General features: G+C 42.0%; 1 protein-coding gene across 4 annotated transcripts in view; it reads left to right on the plus strand.

Moving 5' to 3' along the window:
• The window catches only part of PRKAG2 (protein kinase AMP-activated non-catalytic subunit gamma 2), a 226541-nt gene that overhangs the window by 66166 nt on the left and 136029 nt on the right, over positions 1-24346 (plus strand). For all 4 annotated transcript variants that reach the window (XM_041122702.1, XM_041122703.1, XM_030010416.2 and 1 more), the window contains exons 2-3: positions 1509-1580; positions 13015-13294. In XM_041122702.1, the coding sequence (XP_040978636.1) occupies positions 1509-1580; positions 13015-13294 (352 nt within the window). The remainder of the gene's footprint in view (positions 1-1508; positions 1581-13014; positions 13295-24346) is intronic.

Consider the following 24346-nt stretch of genomic DNA (forward strand, 5'->3'; position numbering starts at 1 on the left):
TGCAAACAAAGGTGATGTGAAACACAGATGCCAAAGCATGGCAATGAAGGTGAAGTTACGTAGTTGGGTTGGTGCTTTGTAGTTTGGGCCTTTGTAGATAGTTCCCACTGAGTTTGCACAGATAGAGCTGGGAGCATACTAATTTGTCATGAATACTTTGGTTTGTGGCCTAATGATTTGGGGCCAGCTTGGCCAAGCCTGGCTGCTGCTGGGGTTTTTTTTGGTTTTTTTTTTTTTTCCAACTTGGCATGAATTACTCCCATGTGCTTCAGTTCCAGTAATTCAATATTTTGTTCCTTATTTTTGTTGTTCGTTATGTAACCAGAATATTTTAAAACACTTGTAAGGATTATGCCCGAGTTACACATTTTTGAGCATATTTTGGATTTAGTATGATTACACAATGTGATGTGATTAGACCTGTGGCTGCTCTGAATTATGAAGGCAAGCAAGCCTTGCAGACTTCCCAGCCGGTGCTAATTTTTAATTAAACTCTATTTAATCTCAGATTAGGTTTATGTGAAATTGCTATTTATTTATGTTTTGAACTATTTTAAATGGGATGCAGATGTGGTGGTAGAGAAGCACTGAATCATTACTTGGAAAGGGTGATGCCTTGCATCTGGGAGATTCTGTGTTGGGGAGGTGTTTCTGACATTTAGATCAAGATTTGGGATCCAAGACTTAGTTCTTCAGCACACAGAATTAGGCAACCCCATGGTTTTGGTCATAGAATTACTCATTATCTACTTTTCTAATCAAACATGCTAAATTTGACACTAATGTAATTTCCTTATGCATGTAGAAAGGAGCTCTAAAAACCCATGGCTGGAACACAAAGTATCATAAACAGAACAGACGGCAGGAGGTAGAATATAATTGCAGTTTGTTTTTGTTAGTTAAAGATGAGCATGTGTGCCTTTCTTACAGCTTTATTGTCTTTAGTTGCTCAGAATTAGGTTCTCCTCTCTCATTTGTGCAAGTGAATTGGTTATTTCCTCCCCAAGCACTGTGTCTTTGTTTTCTCCCTCTGTTATATATGTTACATATTTTTCAGAAGATTGACATATTCTCATTCAGGTTTTGTTTATTGCCATAAATACTCTTTAAACTAAGATTATACACCCCACTAAAGGCAAGATAGGCCATTTGCTGAGGAAGTGGCTGTATTTAAACTGTAATCTCCCACGAATTTTTCTGTGGGATTTGGGTACCTCCCCTTGAAAGTTTTAGCACAGGACTTTTGACTTTGGCTGTACAGGTGCTTTTTCATGGTGATGTAGTGCAAGTGCTGCTAAGGGCTCCCTATTCACTTGTTACTTACATCTGCCATTGGTTTCACAGCCAAAAAGAATGATCAAAGCCCATGTTATTGCTTACCAGTAATCGCTATGGGTAAAGCAGTGGGCACTTTGGAAATAAAACCACGGGCTACAATCATGGGATGGTCTGATGGAAGGAAGAAGACATTAATATAGGACTTCAATTTTTCTTCTCTGTCCTGGCAGGATCTCAGCTCATTTGCCATGCCATTCTTGGACGGTGATGTGGAGAGCACAGACAAAAATGCTTCTCGCAAGGTAGGATATTTCTAAAGCTTCACCTTCACTGTAGTGGTTGAGTGCCTTGGTGGTAAACACAATTTATTAGGCTTAAAAAAGCCTGGGATTTTATCTTTCCTGCCATTCCATTAACCTGTTGAGAGTGATGCACTAAGGCAAATGCAGTGAATTTTGCAGACCCTACCATGACGGTGCTTATGCAGTATAACCTGTAAACAATGCTAACCTCTGGTGATATTGTTTTAAATACTGCAGATGTTGTGTGTAACACTGTTGTAATTCAATGAAGTGATATTGCATAACTGTATTCTTGAGAATATAGTTAGCTAACAAAAAAAAGTTAGCTACAGAAATGCAGTGCCCAAACAGGTGTCTGTGGATGTCGGTATGTTTTCCTGGAATTGCCTCCTGATGGTTGCTCTCTGGCTACAGAGGTTTTAACTGTTCAGTGTCCCTGTTCTATCTGTCCTTGGCATTGGCAAAATGAGCTACCTTCATTTGCTGAAGCCATAACGGTAGGGTCTTCCTGTAAACAAGAGGGAAAGGTTCCTTCTTGATGTGGGATTAACTCAAGGTTATCCTTCTGGAGGCATTGCTATGATGTGTTTTTCTGATGGCCCACTATTAAATTAAATTAATACATTCACAGAGTTTGCATGCTTTAAAATGATCAGGCGAGCATATTCAGTGGATGACATTAGGGATGGTTATACAGCGCCTACACAATCTTCAAAGTAATAAAAATTGTGGGTGGGATCTGTCATCTTCAGGTCCTGGCCTCATCATTTTCACAAAGCATTGAAGTACAAGCTGGTCTGCTAAATGTAAGCCTCCTACCAGCCAAGTTACAGGCTTGGTGAAGAGAGGTACTCCTCCGAACAGTAGATAACCCCAAAAGCTGATCTATAGCTACACAGCAGACCAGTTTGACTTGTCACAGTATTTACAAGGCTGTGGAGCTCTGTGAAGATTAAACCCGCTACAAGCCATTTGTCAAAGAGTCTGCAGTTATAGTTCAAGGCAGGTGAAGCAATAAATATCTCCTTAGTGAAGCTAATCTGCATCTAGAACAATAACTTAGCTCTGTCGACAGCATGAGTTTCTATCCCTTTGCACCTTGCAGCAGAGGACATTTGTTTAAAAAATTTCTGCAATCCATCAGTAATTGCATATATTTATAACATTGGCCTTGTTCTTTTCTGCATTGAACGTCTTAAAACTGATGTAGGAGTCACTGATGCAGAGGAACTCTTGTAGATGCCAGGGAAGCTAAAATATACAGTGTTACCAAAACTTGCTTGTTTGGAGGGTTTGAATAAAGTGAACAATGTGATGTTTTTGGAAAGGGTTGTCATGCTGGAAGAAGGCAGGGGTTTCTAGATAAAACTTGATTTTTTCCATTTATCACCTCCTTTTCCCAAAGAAAGGTGAGAAAGATGCATGAATCTCAGTCATGAAGAAAAAAATACACCAGAGCTAATCTCGCTCATGTGTAGTATTACCTGATATTGTTTAATGACTTCCACTTTACCATTTATGAATCCCCTGTTTTTCCTCTTACTGGTCTTGGGACTCTCTTTTGATGAGTGCTTGTCTTGGGAGAATTGGAAGAACATTTCAGTAGTTGCCCCTTTTTGCAGGCTTAGTAAATGCTGGGGTTTTTCCCCCAGACTTGGATCAAGTTCTGCTTATGGAAGTGCAGTTAACTTTGGAATAACCATGCAACTGGGGCTTAACATCTGAAATTGCATTTTTAACTGACCTTTTTGATTGAGTGTATAAGACCCAGAGTTTTTTCTAACATAATACTTGGAGCTCTGTTCAACATACACCACACAGTGGTAAGAAACGAGCTGGCAGTGCCCCATTTCTGATAAGAAACAGATCATCTAATAAAATCCATTGCCACACATCTCATCCTATGTATCGTTTTCCTCAGTGTGAAGGATGGGATCTTTGCTGCTATTGAATAATGAGTAGCATTAGACTGCAGTATTTATTTAATTCTAAAAGTTTGCCAGTCACTACTGGTGCTACATAAAGAAGTCCCCAGGTTACTCTTCACTTTCAAGTGAGATGGTTTTTCTTTGTTCAAGTTTGAAATCACAGTATGGTGTGGAACTTTTGTATATTAAAAGCCAGTATTTCATCAGTAATGTGGCTTTTCCATTCACCCATCATGTTGGAGACAGGCAATTCATCAGGGGTGCCTCTCTTCCTGCACTTAACTCTTCTGTCGCCTGGGCTATAGATTAAGGTAGAGAAGAGTAGTTCATAACCCATCTGTCCAATCTGCCATTAATTTAATTCTCCTGTTCTTTGTGAAAGGCTTTTAGAAACTGAATTAACGTTTTTCACAGAGATCTTCAGCACTTTACCATGCAAGTGTCTCTCCATCATTATCCTGTGACGACAATCCTCATTACATAGCTAGGAAACTCAAGTGCAGAGTTATTTGTTCAGGTTCACATAGGAATTTTTTGGCAGGGGTGGGAATGTGACACACATTTCCTGAAGTTTAGCCTTAATTACTTCTCATTAACATGGCTACTATTATAAATGATGTATTCTTTCCTTTATGACCAATGGCAGGAAGGGGATAGGGATACTTTTCACCTTCCTCTGCTGAAGATGGAGAATGTAATATTCTGAAGACTCTTGCGTAGAAGTTCTTGGCATGATGCGATGGAGAAAGGTAGCTCTTGTGCCTGTGGCAGGTATTCTGGCCCTTCTTATTGCCTGAAAAAATGCCTTAATACTTGTGCCGGTAGCTTCGTCTAAAACAACTGGTAATGCTGATTGCCCCATGCTCAAAGCTAGGACTCTCCAGAAATGGCTTGAATCCTCCTTGCAGAGAGACCTTAGAGGATCATTAAATACAGCAGTATAGACAACTAGGAGCTGAGAAGCAATTAGATTTACTGGATTTCCTTGGTCTGGGAAAAGACGGTGGAAGAGGGGCAGTTTAGAGGCCTGGAAAATCATGAGTGATGTGGAGCATCATTCAGAAAATAATTCTGGTACAGTGTGGCAGGGCAGCAGTCAAGGATGAGTGCCCCTCTGCACCCAAATGGCTCTATGAATTTTAGAGGTCTTAACACCTTGAATTTTTATAGATCTTTCATCTAAAATGTAGGTTAAAGGATAAGGTGTGGAAATTACAGGAAACCGATAGCCGTTGCTTTCAGCTGAAAGCCCAGGATTGTGAATGATTAGAGAGAAGAAAATGACACAAGGAGAAAATTGTCCATGGGGAGGCAGCTAGCAAATTATAGATGGAGGAGGGAGGAGGAGGAAGCAAAGAAGTTTAAAGAATGATATTGAACCATTCCTTTATGGAAATAATAGAATTGTCATGAAAATATAGAATAAAGCTTGGAATAGAAGCGTGCATTAAAAATTCTTTTCTCTACATGGGGAAAAAGCTGGTGAGATGTTTATCTTAGATGACAATGGTGACTCTGTCCTATTAATGACTTAAGTGTATTTAAAGCAGAAGATGCTAAAGCTAGACATTTTAAAATTAAATCCAAACAACTCGATAAAACACCCTTGAATGAATTGGCAGACCTTTCTTTGACTAGTGCCGATTTTGAATAAATCTTGGAGCAGAGATGAAGTTCTGAAAGACTGCAAAAAAAGCAATTGCTGTGTTAATATTTACAATGTTTGCAATTAGGGTAATTTACAGGTTTGTCAGTCTAACATTAGTCCTGGGCAAAACAATGAAATATCTAATGTTGAATAGTTAATGATGCTATTATAATAGACTCATTTGGATTGGAATGAATGGTAAACAGTTCTTATTGAACAAATGTGGGGGGTTAAATGAATTATAAATTTGGTTGGAAAATGTCATAGTATCGGTGTCATGTATATAAAAAAGTAGCACAAGACATTTTGATTTAAGAAACTGGAATGATACTGAATAAACATGGCGCCTATTAAATGAATAAAAACCTGGCTGATAAAACAAATTGAGACTCATCAGTGGAAAATTTTGTTTCTAGGCAGACAAAACATTCTGTTGCTACACTATATCACACTTTATCAGTGACTTGAAAGAAATACAGGCTCATTACTGATACAATTTGTAGTCCATACAAAAATGAGGGGCAAGAGAATAGTAAACTCTGAGCAGGAAACTCTCCAATGTAGAATGACCTGAATCACTTAAAACATATTTTACAAACAAACAGTCCATCTCAGTTTGGCCAAATTGTGATCAGTTACACCTAGGAGGAAATAATGCAGACTTTATTCTTGGGGAGTCTGTCACAAAGCCTTGATTAGATTTTGAGAATAGCTGTAGGTAATCAGCTGTACATGGATTCTGGATGTGACACGGTGGTTAAAAGATTAGTTTGGTTTTTGGATGTACGAACAAAGGAATAGGGTGAAAAGTAGAGGGTTTGTTACAACTGCGTTTGGCACTGACTCACAGTTCTGTTATCAGTAATGCAGGAAAGCGTTGATGAACTAGGATCAGAAAACATCCGAGGAGTGACTCCAATATTAAAGGACTTCAAGGAGCGCTTTATCCTGCTTCTGGTCCCAGCATTGTTTTTGTTTTGTTCAGTGACTCATGGGAACTGCACGAGCAACCCCTGGAACAGGGAGGAGAAGCAAAAAATGTGCCATTTTTAGCCTCCCCTTCACTCCTTTTAATTTATTTTTTCCCAGTCTTTTAATTATCCATTTCTTTATGGGCAGTGAGGATGGTGAGCATGTCCTGGATGGTGCCACAGCCTTGGCATGGGGCACCTGCAGTGGATGCAGTGAGCCTCAGGGCAAAGGCACGTAGGACAACCACTGCACTGTCATGTGCATGGCTCCTTCCCACCCACTGCTTTAAAATAAATGCAATTAAGGTTTAGGAAGTGGACAGGGAGCCAGCCCTGCTTTCACCTTTCCTCAAACCTGCTTCTGCCTTTGAGCAGCCCTGCTCGCTGCTGGAAACCTTACCCTGACCATCCGTACAGCAATGCAGAGCTCTCGGAGCCTGCCAGAGCAGCCAGCCGCATCCCATTGTATTTTAATTTGGGAAAGTGTCATTGTACTTTAGTTTTGGGAAGTGACATCTCTGATCCTGTAAAATACGTTGTCATCTCAATTGTAACTGCTCATGCAGAACCAAGGGAACTAGTGGTGGTGAATGTGACCACATGGTGCCTGGAAGAGTAAGTCCTTCATTACCTTTCAGTCTAATGAAGTCAGCTCTTGTGTTTCTGTGAGCTCTTTTATTCCAGCAGCATGAAAGAATCATCCAATTAACTTTATCAAAGGGCTTTTTTATTGAGATTCAGCGGAAGGGCAGGAAACAAGTACAGACATCTATCTGGTATATCGTCTCTAATTGTGTTTACTGTCCCTGTCAAGGATGGTGGGAGGTGATTCCTTTTCTGTTACTTGCCTTTCAAAAAACTTTTTAAGTGAAGAGGCAAAATAAAGGTCAAATAACTCACTGTTGTAAAAGCAAACAGAACTCAAATGCTCCATAAATGTCCTAACTATTCAGTGTTGGAGAAAAAAGGAATGGAGCTTAGGAGTGTTTAATAACTTTTGCTTAAATTCAGAAGCATTTTGAAAGGCTGTTTAGCTTGAGCCCATTTGTATTCCAGACAGATTATTTTTTCTGACTGTTCTGAAAAATGAATCTAAATTCACCAGAAACTGAACCAGAGCCAGAGATTTTTCAGGGGGGGCATCCTCTGGGGAAGGCTGTGTGCCCAAGAAGGACCCGTTACTGGAGCACCCTGGCAGGGGAGCAGAGGACATGGGTGTGAAGAGGTGCTGTCGCAGGGACACGGGCAATGCCTGGGTTTACCCGGCCCCGACACAGCCTCTGCCTGTGCATGGTCAGGGTCTTCTCAGCAGAGCTTGTTCATTTTTCTGGGCACATCGCTTTGGCAGGACGCTTCTCTTCCCTGCAGTTAAGTGGTCCTGAAATTCTAGGTTGGGAGCAGAAATGGCTTCTTAGAGAGGACTTTATTTGGTAGAACAGAGGGATTAGATTTTCAGTACAAAGCATGGGAAAGAAAACGACAATTTTGGGAAAATTTCTGCCTGTGAGTGAGAAGATGCAGAACTGAGATGGTGTGTGGACAACAAGAGACTAGTTTGTGGTGAAGTATGAGTAGTTTGCTCTCTTAGCATATTGCGTTGGGGATTACCATATAGAAGTGATTAAATGTAGTGCACTTTAATCTTTCTTGTAAAATAAGATGAAAAATTGCAAGTCGGGTAAGAAAATAGATGAAGGGAAAGATGGCAGCCTGGTATTGAAAGGATAGCTGTTGGGTGGAGGGACAAAACTGGCGGGGTTTCTCCAAGCTCAGTCCTCAGTCTTTGCTAGTAAGGCTGAGACAAAAACATAGAAGTATACTAACCAAATCTGTTGATGATGCAAAGAGAGGTGGTTTTTTCATCATAGGGAAGGACCTTATACAGGAAGACCTGGATGACCTTCAGGATGGATAATTCTTAACAGCACAAGATACAAGGTTGTTCACTTGGGGTATGTCAACAGGAGCAATAAATAAAAGAGGTCAGGGAGCATTCTCTTGGCCCAGAGATGAAGGGCTTGGACACAGTCCTGTTGCAGAGCTGAACTCTTGCACCCACTAGAGCAGGGTGGCCACATGCAACCTGGGATTGTCCCTGGCTTGTGCTCTGTCCGAGCCCAGACGGCACCTGAGGAGTGCTTACAGCACAGGCTGAATCCCTGTCAGATGGTGAGTGAGCAGGAAAGCTTTACGGACAAGTGCTTGATGGTTTGAGCCTCTTTCCAGCTGTTTTATTCACCGGTATGGGGTAGTCTGGGACTGGTAGTGGTTTATGTTGGGAATTTGTCATCTAGGAGTTTGTTGAAAATGAAGGTGTGGGTCTGCTGGTCCATCACAGGGTTCCTCTGAGCCATTAATGTGGGTAGCTAGGAGAAAGGAAGAAGAGATTAGGAAGTGAGAAAGATTCCCTCATCCAGGTGAAATGACAGGGGCAGCTTTCAGAATGCTATTTCTTGCGTTTAAATCTTCCAGAGCTGCCCAGCTTGGGGCAAGTGCCACAGTATCACTTTAAGTTTCATTCCAAAAATTGAACATTAAGTCTGCTAGATGTCAAGCACTGTAAGATATGTCTCATTTTGTTGCTTTATTTTCAACAGTGGCCGGTTCTGGATGTATTTTAGAAACCTGTCTAAGATCATTTAGTGTATACAACAGAGCAAAGTCTCTCCCTGGTCCCCAGCTGAGGATCCTTTTGTGCTTTGAAGCATGAAAACTGATAGTGTCTTAAAGCATTTTAGGATATATTTACTCAGTGCTATGTAAGGTAACCAGTTTAGCCTTGAACAAGCGAAGTCAGTTGCTAGAAACAGCACATCTGATGCAGCATGGGGCTGTGCTCGGTTGCTTAACCTCACTGGGGAGCACGTTGCTGAAGGCTGAGGGTAGGGTTACACTGGGACTATTACCGAGCTGCCAATTTAGCCCTATTCCTGCTGCACTGTTCTCTGCAGACATACAGTGAGGAGCTGACGTTTCTCTCCAACATAACCAGTTTTAAGGTTTAAGAAGTCTGAGGTTAGGCATAGAGCTCAGAGATCCCATATATGTTCCGCACAAAGCCAACACAGGGAATGGTTTTTTGTTGGTTGGTTAGTGTTTTTTTTTTTTTTAATTAGGTGAACAGTCTTCATACTTAGAGGAGTTTTTCAATTTGTTTGATTAGACCTTATTTGTGCATTGACTTGTATTGTACTTCCATTGTGAGTTTGGATTCCTTATCTCCAAAGGCCAATTATCTGGTCAGGGTCAAATGAGCCATATCACCACATGCATTTATTAGGTGTGTTTCCTATTTATGCCCATTCTCACTGCTTTTCGTGGACCAACACAAACTGATGTACAAGGTTTATTAATGTGAGAAACCAGGGTGCAATACTTTTTTTTGCTGCTACAGCTCAGCTGGAGGAATAGTTATCTTTCCAAAGCACATGTGGGAGTTTTGTGCCCACCTGCCTGTCGTAGCTTCAGGAAATGAGTCCAAAAAGCATGAAGAACAGGCTGATGATCCATCTAGCTGCGTAACATGCCTCCAGCACCACTGCCGGAGTCGTCACACCAAATCTGCATAGGATGGTGGGATTTATTCTACAGCAGAGATTCTTCCACATTCCCAGCTGAAGCATGAAAATTAACATTGCCTTGTGACTTTTATATATGCTGTGATAACTGTTGTTGCTGCTGATTTTACTCATAGAAGCACCTAACCATCGTTTAAAATTCACAATCCATTAGCCTCAAATAATATTCTAAGAAAGCAATCCTGTTGTAATTCCCAAAGCAAAATCACAGGTATTTATCCTCTTTGATGGTGGATATAACCTGTGTATAATTAACGTGTGGAGTGGCTGGGGAAGAATTTGATGTAGTAATTTCCTTTAATTTAGTAGCACGCACATGTGTATTTAGCAGCGTGCCCCTGGTGCTCCAACAATTAGCTGATTCATCTGCCTGGTGTGATGGAGAGAAAGCAACTGGTTGTGATTGCAATAAATAAAAACATCCCGCTGCTTCTGCTCAGAATTTAAGAACAATTTGCTTTCATGTCTGAGTTGTGCGTGCAAGGGAATACTGATGTTATTTGACAAATTGTTGCTTGACACTTTACATTTCTAGAATTGCTTTAGCGTGTGAGGATACCATAGTCTTTTAAAAGTGTCTCCTAGCAGTGTGTCGTTATAACCAACCAACCATGCAAAAAAGATGACATGAAATATTAAGGGTGGCACCAGAATGACGTCCTTCTCTTAGCTTTACAAATGTCATAGCTTGTCACCTCAGGAAAAACTATAATGAAATTGCCATCCTGGAAACAGTCCTAAGTTATAGTCCTAGTGGCAGATTTGTATTATGATTTAAATGAACTTGAAAATATTCTTACTCCCCAGTTGCAGGCAGTAGATTTGGCAACAGACCTCTAAATCACAATGCAAAAGGAGGTGCTGTTGCACTACTTGGTTGTTTCCTGAACTGTGTAGTTGTGAAGAGAATGACATATAAGTAGTCTCAGATGATTTACAGATGATATTTTAGTAAAGTTAATGAGCTTTTATGAAAAAGCTACCACTTTGGGACTATTTACCCATGACAAAAGTGCTATTTGTTTATTAATTTACTTATAGCATAGTTATTATTCCAGGTCTCAGTCGAGGGATTGTGCCCTATTATTCTTGATAAATACTCACCGGGAGAAGGTCTTTGTGCCAGAAGACTTAGAGTGGGAATAAAGGAGATACGGTCCTCATGGCAGAATAGATGTGTAATATGAAATGAGTTTTCAAGATTGCACACAGAATCCGTGACAGAGCTGGGAGGCAAACGGGAGGCTCAGGCCATGGCATTAAGCTTGAAACACTATTTTTTTCTTCTCTGATGGTTACTGTCAGAGTGTTTGGTACCCAGTGCTTCAGTTAGAATTGATTTATCCTTTCCAAAAATTTCTCCTTCAGGGCAAATGCTCCTCTAATTCTTCTGCAAAAGGTCAAGTACATTTTTGAGGTATTTTTGCCTATGTTGTCAAAAATAAGTGTGCAGGTACAAAAAGCGTTTGTGTATCCTGCCAGACATCTCTGTGCTGTGCAGAGGAGCACAGTGCAGAATTCATTGGCTGTCCAGGGCTGTGCCATGCCAGCACATCTCTGTGCCCCTCTTAGTGACCCACACTGTTAGTGTCCCTCTCCCAGACCACGTGCCGCTTGCCTTTTAGGTCAGAAACCTTCCCAAACTGGAGACCATGCTCTCTGCAGGCCCTTCTGCAATTCCCATGGAGCAGGACCCATTCCAGCTCTGTCCCATCCCAAGTGGAAAGAGGAGCTGGTCCAAAGTGCATATGCAGGAGACAGAAAGGGCTATGAGACATTGGATCCTGTGTTATGGAGGGAGCAGGTATTTGGCCATCGTGCTACATGTACATATTTCTACAAGTGTTTTGGATCTGTGGCTAAATGTTATTTTGAAAAGGGAGTTAATTGCATGTGTGTTTTAAACTCAGCTGACCATTTTTAGCTGGATTCGTATACACAAGCCCTTCACTGACCCAAAGGAAGGCATACGTACCAATGAGGCTTTCATTCATCTCTTCTTTCATCTAAGTCATCCTAATAAAAGATGCTATTTTTCCCTACAATGACTCCCATGGTAACAACGCCCATACCTAACTAGACTGACTAGACTAGACACATCAGGTGACATCTTCACAGGCAGAAGTTGCCGTCTGCTCCATACCTCCTGGTTTGTGTTGCGTAATTGGGAAGAGAGGAGCAGGCACGCAAAGGGCTTGAAACTCAGCGGCATGCTTGTCGTGGTTTAACCCCAGCCAGCAACTAGGAAGACAATTAACTCTATCCCAGCTGAAACCAGGACAACGCTATAGCCTTGGGCACATACACCGTGGCCTTTGCTTATGCGTTCCCTGGAGACGTGAAACCCACCACTGCCTTTTGCCAGGAACAGAGCTCTTCATTCATGAGAAATGCCCCAGCTAAAAAAGCAGCCTTATACCCACAGAAGTACTTTGTGCATCCAGAAGGAAATAAACCCTACATATAGCCCAGGCACAGGCAAATCCCACAGAGGTTTTGGGTCAGCTTCTGTTAATTGTATGTGGGGATAATTTTATCTTTGCTCCTTTTCTTTGTTTGTTTTTCTGGATTTTTATCCCCCCTCGCTGGGCAAGCCCGCACAGTGCAGTGCTGTGTTGTGCACAGATATTCAGGCTAGCTGGAAAGCCAGCACAGGTCCCAAAAGAGATACAGCTGTTAGAAAGGTCGTACCCAAGCTCGGGGACAGGGTAATTAGCAGGAATGTCATCACTCTAAAATGGTTCCTCTATTTTGGGGACCGGACTTGCAATCCCACAGTTGTGGCTGTGGTTGGCATCGCAGAGACCTGTCAGGCGCTTAGGAGCTTGTGTACTGTGCTGTGTCACATCATGCGATGGAGATTTAAGTACTGTAGATGGGTGCTTAAATTCGTGAGGAAGACTTCGGGGCACTGTGTTTCCTTAGTGGCGATCATTCATTGCCTTAAATAAATTCATTGCCAGTCATCTTTCAGTTGTCCAGGGAAGGAAGAGGGATGTATGGCAAATAAAAGTAAAGAAAATCCTGCATTAGATGTGTGATAATAAAATGTATGCACACATGTTGAAATTTTTTGTGAAATTCAGCGTGTCCTTAAGAGCAAGGGGCAGCGTGGGGCCCAGAGGTGGCACACATGCATCTGCGTGTCAGTGGAGGCAGGCGCTGGGGAAGGTGAGGTCTGGCTAATTCACCACCTGAATAAACAGGATTTGACGGTATTGAGACAAGTTCAGAGATCCTGATAGCCTGAGCTGAACTGAATTAATGGTGATTTTTTTTCTTTTTTCTTCCTTTTTCCCTCCTCCTCAGGTGGAAGAAAGCTACTCTGCCGGAAGTCCGTCAAAAGGCCTTTTCTCAAAAGGGCTCCAGAACCGACCTTCCAGCCCTGTTTCTGCCCCTGTGAGGTCCAAACATAGCCCCGGCTCACCCAAAACAGTGTTCCCCTTCCCCTACCAGGAGTCTCCCCCACGCTCCCCACGCCGAATGAGCTTCAGTGGGATCTTCAGGTCCTCCTCCAAAGAGTCCTCCCCCAATTCTAACCCGTCTACCTCTCCTGGGGGCATCAAGTTTTTCTCCAGATCAAGAAAAAGTAAGAAATTGCTCATGTTATTTCAGGAAGATACACGGTACCTCTGGGCTTGGCCCATACTTTACCTGCGGTAGTGAAGTAAGTGCAGATGAGGCATGTGCTAATTGTTCGTTATCGCTTTCACTGACCATGTGTTTTGGGTTTCTGACATGCTGGCCATTAGGGTATGAACTCTGCAGGGCCATGGATACCTACGCAAGGCTGAGGAGGGATATCACGCTTCAAAGCTTTGCTTAGAAATCCTGTATCCATGTTAGTGGGAGTTTTCTGGGTGGTTTCACTGAGGCTGGCTGGTTGGATGTCAGCACTGGGACTTGAGAACAGCTGGAGATGTTCGTGGGGTTTGTGGTGGAGATGGGCACAGAAAGGATGTCATCTCGGGAGCTAAGGGAGACTCGCTTCTATAGATTCTGTGGAGAATTTCAGCTGGTTTTTTAATTGATATTTCTTTGCCCTATTGTAGGAGGGGAAAGAGACTTTTACTGGATAGAAGTAAATGGTATGTGTTTCCAATCAAATGACCATTAAGGGAGTGTTTGAGCTCCTCTGTCAGAATATGAAAGGCATCGTAGACCTTCATGGTTCAGAGCACTTGCCTGCTTTGTATTGGGTACAAATTTTACCTCTTCAGCAGCCCGTGGGCTAACACACCATTAAGACTCAGAAATAAGCAGGGTTGAGAAAAGGCTTTGATTTTAAAACTTTCTTGCTGAATAAAGGTTCCCAGTGCTGGTCTATAAACCAAACCTGGTCTACCCAAGGGGTTAGTGGCTATAGGAAGGGGACAGAGTTACAGGGGAAAGAGAGGAATAATATTTTGCCACTGGGGGTGCTGGATTGTCAGACCACAGCGAGTTTTCCTTCTGTGAGCAGAAGAAATAACTCAATGATAAATTGTTGTCAAATCTTCTGTGACAACATAGGTACAGATTTAGTGATGCGTATACCTACGTTTGGCTATATGTTTCCTGCAACGTACTGATAGCTTTCAGTGACTTTTAAGTAGTGTAGAGGGACCTTCTTGTTTTTCTTCATCAGAGTTTCTCTTCAAAACATCGGTTTTAGTCAGAACAAGTAATTTCATAGTGACTTTTGTGCACAAGAACACAGCTATACAAACCCACATAGGATTTTTCTTTATGCTTATCAGAAGTTCTGCTGCATCTTAATTGAAATGGCATCTTTTCCAGTCCTTGCCTCTCTCTAAAACACCTTCAGGAGTTTGAAAGTAGCAGAGTCAGTGTTTCTGAAGGACTCCAAGTAGACCCCAAGCATCATTTCTATTCAAGGACATTTGTTCTTCTCCGCTTTAAAGTTCAAGTATGCTTTTTATGCTCCCCTCTTTTTCAAGCCTCACAAAAATTGACATCCATTTAGGTCCATAGGTTTAAATATTGCATAGGCAATATGCCGCTGATTGAGTACGCAGAGAAGGGCTCACTGCTGCGTGAATAACAGCAATATACACTGCATAGCAAAGCGATCTTGTGACTTTTTAAGGGAGTTATCCAAGCAAATAGCACTGTTTAAGTCCTAGCTAGGTACAACAGAATATTAAATAAAGGAATCTTCCAGTAGTCAGCGAAATCCTTTTGATAAGGTCACATCACTGTCGCAGGAACAGGCTTGGAACAGGGCCACGCTATTTTTGAGCTAACAGAAGATACCCATGACCCTGCTGCTCCAAAGAGGGTTGCAGGAATTGTGCTGGGCTTGGGCGTTCATGGTCTTTTGTTTTTCAGGCAGGAGGGACAACATCTTGGAAATGGTGTGATGATTAAAATTGCTGTTTAAATTGATAACTCTTTCCATTCTACAGCTTTTTGCAAAACAGAGCATTTCTTTCCAGGTGCTTTCACATCATTTAGCTCTCTTACAGATAGGCTAATGCAGATACATACCCTTCACTACTACGTTAAAGTTTATTTTATTCAGAATGTGCTAAACAGGGATCGGTAATGAATTATGCTCTTAGGGTTTACTATATTTAATTAAATTTTACTGAGTTTTATTTAAGAAAACCTTTTCAGGACTTCAGGAAATGTGTGGATTAGCATTTCTGTCATATTATGTACTTTTTCACAAGCAAAATTTTGCATTTTGTTACTTTGCAAAGAAAGAATAACCCTATGTACTACAAAACACTAAGTTAATTGGTTATGTCCCACTCAAAACAAAGTCTCTGTGGCTTGAACAGCGTTACCTGAGTGACAAGACTTCTCAGACACTCCTCAGACCAGCTATCTCAGACCTTTGCACAGACACTGTTTTGAAGAGCTCTGAGGAGAGCTAAACCAGCATGTGGTTCCACATTTCTGAAGGTGCATAGATGCTTCACTGCTCAAAATTGTCACAGCCTACGTGATTAAAACCCCATTTTCCCAAGCAGCTTGGGATACCTGTGTTAAAAGTGAATGGGACTTAGGTTGCTTTGTCAGTTCTGAAACTGTGAGTGCATTGAAATCAGATGGACTTGCCATGCTTGCCTGCCTTTACATCCCTTCTGGTGCTGGTTTAATAGTATTAAAATGAAAATTAGCTGTGTGCTGGGCTGCACTGGGAGGACCATCACCAGCAGGTCAAGGGAAGTCATCCTCCCCCTCTGCTCAGCACCAGTGAGACACATCTGCAGTGCTGGGTCCCGTTCTGGCTCCCCAGTACAAAAGAGACAGGGTCGTACTGGTCCAGCAAAGGGCCACTACATTGGTCAGGGATTGGGGCATGTGGTATGAGGGGAAGAAGAAGAAGGAGAAGACCTTTTTGCTGTCTTCAGTTACCTAACGGGGTTATGGAGAAGGCAGTGCTGGGCATCTCAGGGATGCCCAGCAAAAGGGCAGGAGGCAGCGAGGGGAACTCCAGGCAGGTGTAAGAAAAATGTTCTTGATGGGAATGATATGGCATCGGAGCAGGGGTCCAGAGGGGCTGTGAAATTGCTGCCCGTGCAGATTTTAATAAGTCAACTGGACAAGTCTCTGAGCACCCCAATTTAATGTTGAAGCCCTGCTTTGAGCAGGGAGGGGTTGGACCAGAGAGCTCCAGAGGTCCCTCCCAGCCACGGCTCTTCTGGGAAACTCTGCACTGGAGTCTTCCCTTTGGGTTTATATCAAATCTGTATTTTATCCAGGCAATCTGCAATTAAAAAAAAAAGCACCAGATAAAAGTTCACAGGGGCTTAGGGGTTTTTTGTCCTCCACTTTTTCTGAAATGAGTCTTTGCTGCACTCCTTTCCCTGTCATCATGGAGCAGTATGTGGGGGAAGTATATGCAGCCTTTGTTTTAAATAACATAGCCCGTCTTCCCTCCACTTCCTCCTCCCACGCATTGTTCAAAACACAGACTAACCTGTTACTCCGCATATTCCTTGTTTTTCTTGGAAGCAACTTCTTCCTAGCTTGTTTTAATTTTAAAGGCTATGTGTGGTATTTGCAGCCCTTTCTTTCCCATATAGTTGCTCTTTTCCCAGCTAAGTTATTTTGCCTTCTGAATATACGCAGTTTAGGAAGGTCATTAATGGTTAGGGTAGGACGATATTAAAACAGAAAGTGATTCGCAGACGTGAGGCTTAAAACATTTTCCACTTAAGGTTGGGAGTTTAAACCTTTTGCTCATCTTTAATATTTTATCACTTGTTTTGGCAATAGCCAAAAGCTCATCTTTGTGACTTTTCCCTCTGGTTACCCCAGTTCAGCATCTGGTCATAACCCCACGGCTCTGATCTGACAAAAGATTGCCCTTGAAAGGAAAAACACCTTCCCACAACATGTACTTGGCTGCCAGCCACTTCAGGTATTTTGTAAGTACAGCTTTGAAACAGTAAGCTGCTGGTTGGGGCTTCCCGTCCAGCTTCCCACCTTTGAAAAGGCAACAAATCCACCTCGGCCCCCTCTGGAAGAGGCTCTGCGGGGACCTTTTTGGGTGAGGTGTGTGCTTGGCCATTGGTGCAGCCCCTTCAGTTCGGGAAGTTCACCACAGAAAAATCCAAGACAGCTCTTTGCGTGCTGGGTTTCTGTACGAGTGCTTGGAAATTTAATTCTCGGCTTTTTAATTTCTTTTTTGTCCAAGAATCTTTTTTCAACAGCACTGTTAGACTGACAATGGAAAACTGAATATGGATTTGGGATGAATTAAGCTTGGCTTTGAGGTGGTGCAGGTGACTTGCTAATGCTGCTCCCCCACACTATGAAGCTTGGTAGATGCAGTCCCACTCAGCGCTGCCCACCTTACACCTCCCAAAGCCAGGTGCCTTCTGCAAGTGGAGACTTGGGTCTGTGAGGTGTGGAGCTCAATACCTGGGTTTTACCCATCAGTATAGGCACATGAGCAGCTGTGGAACACTGAACAATTACATTTTAATTATTTGTAGACAATTGGATATGAAAAAATGAGTAAATTGGAGTTTTCTAATTTTAGAATAGCACTTGTGACCTGTAGCTGGCAGGACGCTTCTGCAGAAGCTGACATTGGTTTCCTAGATGTTTTTCAGGGACGGCAGGAACAAAGTATGAGTGAAGAGGTACAAGTTGACGTTTGAGGTGCTGTGAAAAGTGACTTCAAAATTGGCAGCCTTGTGGAACTGCTTCCGAGTTTGTCTTAGGTTTGCTCAAAACTGCATGAACTGCTCTCCCGAGGAACAGCTCGGGACCTGATGCTTTAAGATATTATTGAGTCTTGTCTGTGAAGGGAGTGCATTTCTCTTGTGTACAAATTTACGTGAGAAAGTATAATGCTAAGAGAAAGAAGAAGTGGCACAAATCTACTCTCAGTAAAGCAAACTGAGGTGATCCAAAGTAAATGCAGGAGGGTGACCTGCACTGGGGGAAAACACAATTCAGATTACACTTTTCTTGCATGAGGTCTCCCTTCAGAGCCAATACATATACAAATAAATGAGGAGAGCTTTATTTTACTGAGTGGAAATTAGGGAGCAACCCCTGCAGAGAGGCTAAAATCAAGTACCCTAAATATTTTATTAAAAGTAGATGGTTGTATGAAATATAAGTCATTAAAATGTAGCTTTTTCCATGGGGGTGAATGCCTCATTTGAAGGACAGCAGGGCATTTTCCAGTCCTGCTTCCCCTTCCCAAAAAAATCAGTTCAAGTAACAGCAATACTCATGACACATTGATGGTGCTGCCAGTTTTAACAGCAAAGGAAATCAATTAAAAGGTTTCAATTGACCTAAAGCTTTGAATTGCAGTGGGTGGGATCAAAAGATAAATTTAGCTCAGAAGTAAAGGTTGTTTATGAACTCTGAATCGAAAATTAAGCAGCTTTCAAACACCTTGAAGCGGGTGGTCAGATTTGAATCACAGTGAATTTGCACTATATTTGAGGAAGGAAATGTTTTTCAATATAAAGTTTTAATTTTCTGTTGTCTTTTAGTAATTTTTCTCCTTCTAAAATTCAATATTATTAACTGTGGTGCTCCAAAATAATCCATAAGGAGGGCTCTGGTGCTCCAATAACAAAGGACCAGAGAGTATTTTTTTCAGAAGACTGTGAAATGCCATACAGAGAGGTTGTCATGTTTTATTCATTCTAATAATTTATTTTCTTGGAGAACATCTTGTGGTTAGACTATGCCCTCTCTAAGAAAAGCTTATGACTGTACTAATTTTTACCCATAGATGGAGCAAGTAGCTCTCATTTGCAATAGCCCAGGGAAGAAATGGGGAAAACTCTGCAAGGTTTCATGTTGCCACATTCAGCTCTGCTCCTCTGAAGGCCTTCTAAGTGTGGCTGATCTGTGCTAAAACTTTTCTTCAAGCTTTATACTGAAATTCATTTCCCCCCAAGACTTTACTCCATATTTATGACATTTAGGTAACAACTTGCAGTGGAGTTTAGTCTGAGACAGGCTGTTGTGGAGGGTCAGCAGCCAGGCAGAGGCATTTCATTTACCATTGGCTCAAGCTATTTCCCACCATTACTCTTTAGAAATACCTTTCCATGACACTCAGTGCCATGTGATGGGATGTCCTTCCTCATGCCAGCTGCTGGAGTCTATATTTGGATTTTTTTTGTTAAATCAATAAATTCATCCCATAGTCTTGGACACTCCCAGCCTTCGGACCACAACTGTAGAGAACAATCAATTATAACCTGCATCGGGACGCCAAATAGCTAAGGCCACTTCCATCTTCAATTTTTCATCTGTGTTCACAGTCTGTCTTCTGAACGGGCAGGCGGGTGGGATGCCAGAGGGAAAGGCCATGAGACAGCTTTGATTTGTGGCTGTGACTACCCTCGTGATGCAGGACGAGGGGAGCAGGTTGGGGAAGGATGGGGCTGCTCGGTCCAGGTTCACCTTGGGAGGGTGGCGTAGGCTCTTCCACCGTCATCCCATAAAACATAGGAAAGGAACAGAACTATTTCATTTGTCTTGCTCTATTTTCCAGTACTGCTGTGCAAAACCATCTAATCATAATTTTTCAAGCTTACTTTGTCCACAAAGGCAGACAGGGGGACCGACACTGTTCCTTTCGGTCTCATCTACACTAGAAAAATGACTTTTTGCAGACAACATGTGTCGGCATGGCTGCAGCCGAGCTGATACCACACACAGCTTTGTATGACCAAAGACAAGCCACATTCAGCACCGTTGCTCCTGCCAGTTACTGACAACTGCTGTCAGCAGCAGATGATTCTTCTGGCTAAAACGTGCCTATGGTGATTGGTCTTAGTTTATTTGAAGATATCTTTCAATGTGCTTCCCTTTTCACCTTAGTTTCCCATGGTCAGTGTTATCTGCATAGGTGGAGTACATCCAGTATGCTTTTATATTCTTTACTACTCTTTCTAGGCTGAAGGATTTTTCAGATTATCTTCAAATTGCTAATGATTTAGAAGCAATGATGCAAAACAAAAAAAGGGAAGTTTTTCAGTCTCTAACTTTCATCTGTAGGGTATGGGACAGACCTGTGACCACATTCATTCCCATCTTCTATCTCTATCCTGGGGTTTAAACTATGGAACATTCTATAAATGATCAGACTTTTAAATAACAACCAAGTTATTATTTCTTGTGATGTATAGACAAGACCTTAGTTTTATATTTGCTCTTTTAGAGACTGCTGCTGGCATGCAGGGGAAATAGAAACTACAGTTTGAACATCTCTAAAGGCTGATGAACCCTGGTGACCTTTCACTGCTGGTCTTCTTTGTGTCCTTTGATAAGAGAGGTCTGCAGGGCAGTGCTCATGTGCAGGTGACTGTTTCACCACAGGTAGTAATGTAAGCAACAGTAAAGCTAAAGAGTTTTGAAGTCTCAAGCTGTCTAATCACAGGAAATCATTTGGAAATAAGTTGGGGGGGATTTTTTTGTCGTTGTGAGTTGGGTTTTTTTTAAACTATCTGTAGTTTAAAAATCCAGGAATACATGTAGGAGCAGATTTTCAAACATATTTATGTGTCCATTTTCCATTTAGAGCAATCATTTCAGAAATTCTTCCCTAAGCAAGTATTTGGTTATAAGTGCTGGAGAATTTGTGTTTATTTTAGTGGGTTTATTCACAAATTTAATGTTAAGTACATTGCTTTATCTGAATCTTAGTGTATGCTTGTCATGATCCCACTGAAAATGCATTGTGTATCCAAGCTCTTTTGATATGTGGTTAGTCTGAAGTATTATTAATCACTCAAAGTATCAGATCCAAGCTTTACAGATATCATGGGTTCTCAGCTTCTTAGATAAAGTCCATGGAAAATACCTCAAAAATGGGCTGAATAAATGTGATAAATGTTGAATCAATTGGTTTTCTGATCTGGAAAAATATGGAATGAAAGAACCTGATCACAAGGCAGAAGAATGCATGGTTTGGGGAATATAGTATATGTAGTAGAGTAAGTAAAGTACAGTTAAATCCCAGGCTCAGTCCAGCAGCCTTGTAGCTCTTATGTAGCCCTTGTTGGGTCAGTGTGAGCTTTGACTGAGCTTGGACTGAATGAAAACACTGATTTTAAAAAGAAAATAAAAACCGTAACAATGATGGTAAATCATTGTGAATTGTGAGAGTCAATAGGGTGAGGCGTTGATCACTCTCGTGTCCCAATTTATGGGCTTTGTGGAAATAAGCCTTTGCTTTATGCAACCTTTGGGGCTGTGAAAGCATCTTGAAGGAGAGCCCTGGTGATAACCAATGATTAGACTGAGAGGGTTTTAAAGACTTCACACAGACTCTGCTACTTGCCTGCATGGATAACTAGATTCGTTCCCTGGTTTCACTTGTGTATTTTGTTTTCCTATTGACCATAAAGCCAGCTGAAGATAACGTTCCCATTCATATGGGAAGTAAGCACGATCAGACACCGCAGTCTCATAGCTGAGCTGGTATAAGCCATCACGTGAGTTTCCAGCATCTGCTTTAGTGCCATGTCACTTCCAGCAGTCACTGGCAGAGTCATGAATTGGGCAAGGAGAGCCTGTAGCATCCATTTTGATTCAGTCAGGAGTTGGCTCCAACCTTACAGCAACTTGGGTAGTGATCATCCAACTATGGAGTCATCGTTGGCCCATTTGGTCTATAGAGCAACTTTAAATGCAGGTTGGTTGTTACTGGGACGAGGAGATGTGGAAAAGCAAAGAAAATATCTTCTAGTATAAAGCTCTGCATGGTGCCAGGTTTAGGATTTTTTTCCTCATCGCCATACTAAGTCAAATAAGTATCAGTCTGAATTAGAAGATCTAGCAAGAAGCCTTTTTGTGCTTGCAGTTTGACAGAGGTGAAAGGGCTGTGGAAATGGTGTAACACCAACATTATGTTGATGTCACTGATCTAAGTAATTCCTATACTCCTGAATCTGTGTAGTGGAGCTAAGACTTTCCATGCTGCTCTCTAGTTGACTGAAGTAAGCTCATGTTTCCTTTGTCAAAGCAAAGGAGAACAAAGATGCCACTTTTAAAAATGAATTGGTTTAGGTTTTTCTATCCTAGTGAGTTAATTGATTTGGGTTTTATAGTGCTTAAAATAATGAACACATTAGCTGGAGGAGGCTGGAAGTCATGTTCTTAGTTTAAAATAAAAAGACGACAGGCAAGGTCTTGAACTCATGTCAGAAAATGGGTGTTGGGTCTAATTTTTGGACACTGACCTATGAATAGTTCCCATCCATCAGAACCTTTAAATAAATTAGTTTGATAATATGTGTATTGGGAGCCACTGTTATTGCAGGTGCTTTGATAATCCATCCAGCAAAGCTTCTGACCAGCTTCCCTGGCACAGCGTGGGAGACACTGAATGAAGGATGACACCATGCAAAGGACCCAATTCAGGTTCATAAAAGCATTTTATTACTCACAGGCACACATATGCATGTTAGCTGGAGGTCCATGCTCCCCGAAGTTTGCACCATTTTTGGATTTGCAGGATGGGGGTTGTAAAATTCTCAAAAGCCCTGTCTGTGCTGTGCCAGCCGGTGTATGAAATGGTTTGTGCTGCTAAGTGGGTGTGTGTGGATGCTCTGCAAAGTAAAGTGCAAAGGATGGGGCAGCGAGCTGAGGATTCATGGTGGGTACAGTGTGAAGCTGTGGTAAGCAAAAATGTTGTAGTGAATGTAATTTTGAGAGTAATGTCCTGAATAGAGGCCCTTCTGAAGGGAAAATTTTAGTCTGTAGAGTCACCTGTACACTACTAGCAATAATCTGTAACTGGTATTCTCCCCAGATTGCTTTCTCTTTGGTCCACTTTCTGGATGTTAGAATTTGTTATCCAGCTAAAGAGCTAAACCAGCATATCTACAGAGCATTGCTGGAAAGGTCCAAATGTCAGGAACTAACTGATTTATGACAATCCTAAAACCAGCAGTGGTGGTTGACAAATGACAAGCCTAAAGCCAGCAGTGAGCTTACAAAGGTCCCTGTGCCTGGGATCCCTAGGATGGATCAATAGACTTAACCGCCCTCCCCTCCCACCAGGGATGGCTGGTTCTAGCATGGGGCACTAAGTGTTTAATGAAATCTAAATTTTCTTATTTCAGCTTTAAAACAAACAAAAAAAAAGGGTTGTGGATTGTGTGGGTGTGGTCTCTCCCCTGTCCAGCTGAGGAGGGGGAGTGATAGAACGGCTTTGGTGGGCACCTGGCAACCAGCCAGGGTCAACCCATCACAGTGGGGTTTTGTGGGTTTTTTCTTTTTAAAAGAAATTGTTTTCTTTCTCTATAGGCTTCTGCTACGCCCTTTTCTGGTAGAGTTCACCCAGTATTTGAAGACTCTTCTCTATCTTTAAAAAATTCTTGTCTTGGATTATGGAAATTATTAATCTGTGTGTACTTGATACACTAAACAACTACTCGGAATCTTTGGTGATCAACCATCAAAACACCTCAATTTCTTAATTAAATTATTTTGAAGCTTGCCTTGGGGTTCCTATAAGCACACTTTATTGGTAGGCAACTGCAGCAGTTTGCAACAGGGTTTCTTTGTAGTTTGCTTCTTGCAGCATCTCCTGCTGTTTATGGCTCTCAGAACCTGAAATGTAAGTGCAGCTTTGAAAGCCCCACATAGATGTGTGACACAGGACTGTGGTGACAAGGGCGTGCGGGAAGCTACGCCAGACAGTGCCGCACTGTGCAAGCCCAAACTGCATCTCCCTGGGAGCTCCTATATGACTGTGAAACATAGGTGCCCTCCTGTGGGCATCCTGCTGCTCCTCCTTGCTGTATGGAGAGGCTGGGATTGCTGTGCCTGCCTGGAGATGCTTTGGCTTAGGTTTTGAGCAGGATGCTGAGGACCTTTTATTATGCTTGCTTTTTTTTTTTTTTTTTTTTTTTTCTTCTAAACCCATTCAAACAGCAGGGAGTAAAACATCCCTCCCTCCAACCTGCGTAAGCAATAACTTTGCAGTTGTTCAGGAAACCAGCTTCTCCTCTCCTCATCCCAGGAGGGTTTGCCATTGCCCTCGGGTCAGGATATGGCCCTCAATATCAAGATAGTCATTTAACTGCGTTGACAAATGCACAAACCCTAATGCAATTCATTTTTGGCTGGGGAAGGCATGTAAAGGTAAGCCATTAATCATATACTCTTCAACAAACACTGGAATTTGGGAATCCTG

This window comes from Aquila chrysaetos, chromosome 3, assembly GCF_900496995.4.
Source record: "Aquila chrysaetos chrysaetos chromosome 3, bAquChr1.4, whole genome shotgun sequence".
Classification (NCBI taxonomy): Eukaryota; Metazoa; Chordata; class Aves; order Accipitriformes; family Accipitridae; genus Aquila; species Aquila chrysaetos.